The sequence below is a fragment of the Protobothrops mucrosquamatus genome, unplaced genomic scaffold (genome assembly GCF_001527695.2).
Source record: "Protobothrops mucrosquamatus isolate PMUCROS unplaced genomic scaffold, P.Mucros_1.0 scaffold1329, whole genome shotgun sequence".
Taxonomy (NCBI): Eukaryota; Metazoa; Chordata; class Lepidosauria; order Squamata; family Viperidae; genus Protobothrops; species Protobothrops mucrosquamatus.
In genome coordinates, this window is record NW_015387528.1 from 651,212 (window position 1) to 659,209 (window position 7,998).

Consider the following 7,998-nt stretch of genomic DNA (forward strand, 5'->3'; position numbering starts at 1 on the left):
AACTCCCAGAATCCCACAGCCAGCTTGCTGCCTGTGGGATTCTGGGAGTTGAAGTCCACATGCCTTAAAATTGTCAAGGTTGAGAAACACTGGTCTAGCTAAACTCTCATGCACATTCCTCCCTTCAGCATCATCTAACTCTAAAAGCAAAACATAAGAAGAAAATGGTTGCATCTCTTAACTGTTGTCAAAGCAAAACATCCGATGTTAGCAGCGTTGACATATATATATATATATTTTCTTAGGCACCTTGAGCGTGCAACAGTGTAGGGGGGACAACAGGGAAGCCCACCCATTATTTAAGTAGCTGTACACAAATGTGTGCTAGCTATGCTCTCCCACTTTACAGATGAGGAAGACTGAGGCCAGAAGCAAAGTCACTTGTAAAAGGGAAGGGACTGTCGTTTGCTCTCCCACAGTCCCCCCTTACCTCTTCTCTGGGGCTGAAGGACGCCAGTTGCTTGATCTTCATGGTCTGGTGATTGTTACACTTCTTACAAAGGAGAAGCTGGCTGCTGACCCATTGCTGAGGCTTCGTGGGGTCGTAAAAGGCTCCCGCCCCAGAAACCACGTGGTTTAGATTCTCCATGTATTGAGCTGGGATTGGCTTGTTGTAATCTCCATTCTAAGAGGAATTTACGAGGAAACAAAAAGAAAAAAAAAAGGAAGATTCTAACAAATCCGTTTTAATCGCCTTCAAAACCTCTGCACCTTTTATGAACAAATGCCTGAGTTGGGTGTTGTGTTTTGTTTTCCTCTCCCCCCCTCGACTCTTGTTCCTTGCATGCTGCTGTCTTCAGTTGATAAATTTGCAACTCACCCCTAAATCACCTGGAAGCTTTGTAAAATTTAGCTTCCCTAAGGCTTAATTTTAGGCGTTCCGCATCGATTATCTAGGCTGCAAAGTGTTTGTTATCGTGCTGTCGTTAGGTTTGGGAGCCTTTGATAATAATAACAACGATAATAACCTTTGTCATTTTTTCCCCTGTGGGCACAACGGCACACAATAAAAATGATCTTTGGGGCTAAAAGGCAGGATAATTAAACCTAACCTAAATATAGGTTGGTGCAATTGGGGTGAGGAAGTGTCCCCCCCCACATTTCATTCACCCTTTTCAATTAATCAGGGTCAATATGAAATCCACGTTTGCTTTAATGGTATCAATTTTATGGACGGGGGAAATCTCTCATATTAATTAATTTATCTCCTGTCTCAATTAAACTAATAATAATAATAATAACAATAACAACAACAATAATAAAAATAATAATAATAAAGTTGGAAGGGACCTTGGAGGTCATCTAGTCCAACCCCCTGCTCAGGCAGGAAACCCTATACCATTTTCTTGTGGAAAACGAAAGAATAGAATAGAATAGAATATAGAAGAGAGAATAGAAATAGAAATAATAATATAAATAGAATAGAATAGAATAGAGCTGGAAGGGACCTTGGAGGTCATCTAGTCCAACCCCCTGCTCAGGCAGGAAACCCTATACCATTTTCTTGTGAAAAACGAAAGAATAGAATAGAATATAGAAGAGAGAATAGAAATAGAAATAATAATAGAAATAGAATAGAATAGAATAGAGCTGGAAGGGACCTTGAAGGTCATCTAGTCCAACCCCCTGCTCAGGCAGGAAACCCTACACCATTTCGGACAAACGGCTGTCCAGTCTCTTCTTAAAAACTTCCAGTGTTGGAGCATTCACCGCTTCTGGAGGCAGGTGGTTCCACTGGTTAATTGTTCTAACTGCCAGGAAGTTTCTCCTTAGCTCTAGGTTGCTTCTAGGTTGAGATTAATTAAAAATCTTAACAGAAATGTTGATGCTGGCAGACACCCAGTAGCCCAATCCGCTAGGACCCCCAAACAGGGACCTTCCAGCCGGACCACCGGCCAGCCCACCTCTTCAAATCCGTTGTACTGCTCACAATTCGGGCAATCCCAGCAGTTGCGGTTCCCGTACGGCACCACGGTGTCCTGGTTACAAAACCAGCAGTTGACCGTCGTGTGGGTGGGCTTCGTCCTGTAGGTGGGGGGAAGCAGGAAGGAGAAATCAAGATCCATCCCCCCCCCCAAAAAAAGAGAGAGAGAGAGAGGAGGACAACCGGCCTCCCAACTCTAAAAGTTTGATGCTTCTTAGTTGTTTCCGCAGGAGATGTGCACCTTGACATCCATATTTTAAACCACAGTTTTTGCACACACAAGGAGCAGGCCTTCTGTCCGGGTGGGAGGGTTCAAAAGGAGAGCCCAATCCCTGTTTTATTCGTGTCCCCCCCAAACTGGCCTCCCTTTTAATCTTTTAACCATGCTTTGGGCTCTTTGCTCCAAAACAAAATGGCGTCCTGGAAGGCCGGTTGGCTGGAGAGGAGCCATTTGCTGGTTGCCTAGCAACCTTGCCACTTCCTGCCTGCTTCCGAAGGCGATCGGGTAGCATCTTGTGGGGTTACTTAGCAACGGTCTCACTAGGCTGGTCCAAGAGGCAGCACCACCACCCCCCGCCAATATTTTTTGCTGCCTCTTTGCTGGGAAGAAGTTTTCCTTCCTTCCTTTCTGCCCAAAAGCAAAAAAATAAAAATAAAGGAAGCCATTTCCTCCCCCTTCTGGATTAGATTGAGGGAGACAAGAGAGGACCAAGAGGAAAAGAGTGATGTCTGTGGAGGAAAAAAAACAACCCCAAAGATATCCCTTTGTTTGAAAAAAAAAAATCCAGCATGAACACTTGTGCAACACATGTGACCAGCTGCTAGGGCTAATTAAATAAAGGGGAGGGGGGTGGCAGCCCCAATTCACATCCTTGACAACTGCAGAAATGGCATCCAGCTATGGGGAAGCCAATCTCCCTAAAAAGCAGGGTTGGGTGCCAGCACCTGTTGGACTTCTGCCTGTCAGGCAGCAGCAAATGGCAGGGAGGACAGATTTCACAACATCTGTTCCCACATGCCCCTGCTCCAAGGGTGCAGCTGTTGGGCTCTTGTTGCGGGGTGTCTCCTGCTTCCTTGGTGACCCCCAACAGCTTTCAGTGTTCATAAAGCCTCTATTCTCTGGCTTACCTGCTTTCTGAAAGCAGGGGACTACAAAACCCATACTGTGTTTGAGAATCAAGGGACTTGCAGAGGAAGGCTACCCATAGCACATCAGCACCGAGAGGAACTCTTAAAAAAGTGGGTTTTTTTAAAAAAAAAATCCCACTCACTTTAAAAGCATTCTACATTCTTTTCATCAACTCTCCATTCAATTTACAAAATCCACCCTATTTTTCATGAGGATGTTGCCCATCACACTTTAAAATAATAATAAAAAAGACATCCCTTTTCTTTCTCTGGAGAGAAACAAACCAATCCTTGCCAAAGGATACTCTGAACAATTTAAATTTATTTTTAACAGCTAAATCAAGTAGTGAAATTGACAAGTCATTTCTTTAATGGTTAAATGGGCCAGTTTTAGGATTATTTTATATTAGGGTTCTCCTAATTGTCACAGGATGCTGTCAGTTGCTGGTGCCTGTTAGCTACAACTTTCCAACCCCATCAGAACGAAGAACATGCAAATATTAAAATAAGAACTTTAAAGAGATGCCCTTCTATTTTGCACATGTGCTTCTTCCCAACATTCATGCAAAAATATATATTTTTTTTAAAAAAGTTCCTATTCACAGCAGGACCAGACCTTCGTTTTAATTCAAGAAAACAAAACCTTTTGATTTTGTATTATTTGTTCTGCTTGCAGAATGACGTGCAAAAAAAAAAAAAAAAAGGGGGGGGGGGGAATCTCTACATCCACAGATTTAATTGCTCAAGTTCAGACTAATGGACAGAAATAAAAATGCTTCTATAGGAAAAAAAAAACTGCTTCAAATCAGCATTTATCACATCCCAAGGAGATAGTATCACCCCCAAGTTTGGTTTAACTCTTTCACAAAAATTGTTTCCTTGCTCCCCCAAATAATCTCTCCTCTGAACTGACCTTTTTTTTTTTATCTCGAGCAAGAAAAATACTAATATTTTCTGGCAGGCCACATTTTCCCCACAAACTTCTATCTCTGAATGATTTAAGCCACGATTGTGGCACAGATCTTGGCTCTGCTCAATGTTTTAACATTTCCTAAGGAAAATTCACCACAGGTTCTTAGCTGTTCCCAGCTAAGCGGGCTAGGGATGATGGGTCCTCCGATATTTAGAGGAAGACATACTGTATGTCAAGTCTCTGGGTCCTTTTTTATATATATATATAATAACTGCTGCATAAATATTCAAAGAATCTTTTCACTGTTCAACACCGTGACCGATTCTTGTAAAAACAGAATTGTCCCCCTTTTTAAAAAAACTGTGAACGGCTTAAAACACGTAGCAACTTCAAAGCAAAACGACCAAGTCAGTGTTAGATCTAATGCAACTAGTCCTCAACTTAACAGTTCATTTAGTGACCGTTTGAAGTTACAACGGCACTGAAAAAAGGTGACTTATGACCAGTTTTCACACTTATGACCATTAGGGTCACACGATCCAAATTCAGACGCTTGACAACCGACTCCTATTTATGACAGTCGCAGTGTCCCGGGGGTCACATGATTCCCTTTTATGGCCTTTTGACAAGCCAAGTCAACGGGGGAAGCCAGATCTTATTTTAGAGGGGGGCGCGGACCTGGCAGGTATTACTGAGACCTGGCTGGGCGTAGAAGGTGGAGTACCACTGGTGGACATCTGCCCGCCGGGCTTTCAGGCATTCCATCGGCCAAGGGCCCGGGGTAGGGGCAGGGGGGTAGCGGCCATTATAAGGGAGAGCTTTTGCCCAAGGGAGACCACTGTGCCTCAGATAGACGGCGTGGAGTCCCTCCTTGTGAAGTGGGGGCAAGGGGTGCAACTGGGCTTGTTGATTATATACCTGGCTCCCTGCTATGTATCAACAGCCCTGCCTGAGCTGGCTGACGTGATAGCCGGGGTGGCGGTTGGGACCCCCAGACTTATGGTCTTGGGGGATTTCAACCTGCCATCGGTGGGTGGGGCGTCGGCGGCAGCTCAGGAGTTCTTGGCTTCCATGACGGCCTTGGACTTGACCCAATTNGTGGCTGTGGTTGCCGGCGCCTCGGCATAGTCAGCTGACGCCATCGCTGACTATTGGGGGCGAAACTTTGGCCCCCTCAGAGAGGGCGCGCAACTTGGGAGTCCTCCTGGATCCACGGCTGACATTGGATGATCAGTTGTCGGCCGTGACCAGGGGGGCGTTTTATCAGGTTCGCCTGATCCACCAGTTGCGACCTTTCTGGACCGGGACGCCTTGCGCACAGTCACTCATGCTCTCGTCACCTCCCGCCTGGACTACTGTAACGCTCTCTACATGGGGCTCCCTTTGAGGAGCACCCGGAGGCTTCAACTGGTCCAGAATGCGGCCGCGCGGGCGGTGTTGGGAGGGACTCGTCGCTCCCATGTAACACCGCTGCTGCCGGAGCTGCACTGGCTACCAGTGGCCTTCCGGGTGCGCTTTAAGGTGTTAGTTACCACCTTTAAAGCGCTCCATGGCATCGGACCTGGATATCTCCGAGACCGCCTTCTGCCACAGATTTCCTCTCACAGACCGGTACGTTCCCACAGAGTGGGCCTCCTCAGGGTGCCGTCGGCCAAGCAATGTAGGCTGGCGACCCCCAGGGGGAGGGCCTTCTCTGTGGGTGCCCCCGTCCTCTGGAACGATCTACCCCCCGAGATCCGGATGATTCCGGATCTCTTTACTTTCCGCCGCGCCAAGACATGGCTTTTCCAGCAAGCGGGCCTGGCCTAGAGAGGATTTTAATAATTGGGTTTATTTTAAGGTAATTTTAAACAGGAAATCACAACGTTAAATATTTGGCTTTTAATTGGTTTTATTCGGCGGGATTGTGGGTATGTTTTTGTTTTTAAATAGGTTGTGAGCCGCCCTGAGTCCCGTTGGGAGAAGGGCGGGATATAAATCAAAATAATAAATAATAAATAAATAAATAAATCCACTTAACAACCGTTTGACTAATTTAACTGCAGTAATTCATTTAACGGCTGTTCGTAAAATGGGGCAAACTCACTAAACAAATGGTTCACTTAGCAACAGACAGTTAAACTGGGCTCAACTGCGGTCATAAGTTGAGGACTGACTACTGTAACTGGGTCTGTGTTAACTGTACGTATGTGTGCCTTGGTTTGTGTGATATGTGAATCCAGCACACTATGTATTCACTGGGATTGCAGAAAACAGGCTACACAAAACCTACTCCCCTTCCACCAGCCTACCTCTTAGGATTGTGGCCAGGATAAAATAGGTGGATTGAAAAGGTAAGAGTGTATTTCTAACAATAAATAGGGGTTTAGAGGGGGTTTTAATTATATTTTAATTTGGCCAAACTTTTAGAGGGGGTTTTAATTATATTTTAATTTGACCAAATTCAAATATTTCCCTTTTAACTAATTTTTAAACTTGTAGTGTTATTTTTGTATTTTTATCTGATTGTTAGCCGCCCTGAGTCCGCAAGGAGAAGGGCGGGATATAAATTTAAATAAATAAATAAATAAATAAATAAATAAATACAGCAACATCATTCAGGTTAGCGTCGCCTTTTCGCCAACCTATTTTACCCACCTCTTTCTAGTCTGCTGCCCTTGAATTTCCTTGTGGTCTCCCATCCCAAGTACCCAAGGCGACCTATTTAGCCCAGCTAAAATAAAACCAAATCTGTAGCAAAGTTGTCTAGCCTTTGGCTTTGTACGTGTGAAAAAAAAAAATCTCACATTAACATCTGTATTCCCCCCCCCCCCAGGAAGCTGGCTCCGGGAAGATGTGGGATAAATCTGGGATCGATCACACTGGACAGCTCGGGATTCTGAGGTTCCTTACAACCCACCCTTGAAGGTAGGCCTCCAATTGGCTAAGTTATCCTTTTTGCAGCTTTTGAGGTGTGTGTGTGTGTGTGTTTGTTTGTGGGGCCATTTCAGCGGCGATTCCTCTCCAAGCTCCTTTGAATCCACTATGCGTGCTCGCGCGCACACACACACACTCATTGTGCAAAGTTGAACCCGGAAGGGCTGCACTCCCAAGCTCAACGCACGTGGGCTGACAAGGCTGCAAAGCTCCCAGGGCGATTTCTCTCCCCTTCAGACACCCCGGTGTCCCCCCCCCCCACCCACACCGCCTTTGGAGTTACGTGGGGAGGGGGGCAATCCCTCCCAGTACATCCCAGGCTCTGTCCCCCCCCCCAACTTCTTTTGCGTTGGATAGCGTGCGAAGTGGAGGAATGCAGATTTAAGTCAAACGGGGAGGGAGGTTAAGACAGCGCGCCGAGTCCCTCCCCCGAGGTCGTGAGAACGCAAATCCTCCTCTGGGCCTGGTCGTGGGTCCAACCTACCCCCCCCACACACCCCTTTTTTTTCTTTCCCCAAATCACCCCGATCAGGAAACAGAGAAAGCACGGGGGGGGGGGGAAAGAGACTCGGCACGGCCTTCTTACCTTCGCGCGATTTTATAAAGCAAGACTCCGCCGGCGGCGGCGCACACGGTCACGCCGAGGCCCCCAGCCAGGCCGCGGGAGTAAGCCGCCACCAAAGCCCCCACGTCTTCCATTGGGGAATGGAGGGGGGGGAATTAAAAAGGAGGAAAAAAAGGAAAGAGAAAGAGAATCGCAGGAGAGGAAAGAGAGGAGAAGGAAGGGAAAAGGGTCGCCGCCGCCGCCTCCTCCTACTCGTGCGGGGGGGAGAAATCCATGAAAAAAGCCCCCGCGTGCATCGTCCGGACGGCGCGACTCTTGGAACGCGGAGTTGCCTTTTTAGAACGTTCGGCGCCCGCTTGGAACGTTGAGTCGCAGCCCCCCCGGGGGCTTAGAACGCGCGGCAGCCAATCGCGCGGCCGCCTGGGGGCGAACGTTCGAAGGGGAAATCCGGCGGCGGCGGCGGCTGGTTGGGATCAGCGCCTTTTTTCTTCTCTCTCTCTCTCCTCCTTCCCTTGGTTTGACCTTCCGCGGCTCCGCCTCTTCCACCAAGCC

General features: G+C 47.1%; 1 protein-coding gene across 1 annotated transcript in view; it reads right to left on the reverse strand.

Moving 5' to 3' along the window:
* The window catches only part of TMEM201 (transmembrane protein 201), a 21,100-nt gene extending 13,520 nt beyond the window's left edge, over positions 1 to 7,580 (reverse strand). Inside the window, exons 1-3 of the mRNA XM_029285130.1 lie at positions 7,468 to 7,580; positions 1,905 to 2,025; positions 431 to 625 (exon numbers count right to left, since the gene is read on the reverse strand). Coding sequence (XP_029140963.1) covers positions 431 to 625; positions 1,905 to 2,025; positions 7,468 to 7,580 — 429 coding nt within the window. The remainder of the gene's footprint in view (positions 1 to 430; positions 626 to 1,904; positions 2,026 to 7,467) is intronic.
* Between the last annotated feature and the right edge of the window lie 418 nt (positions 7,581 to 7,998).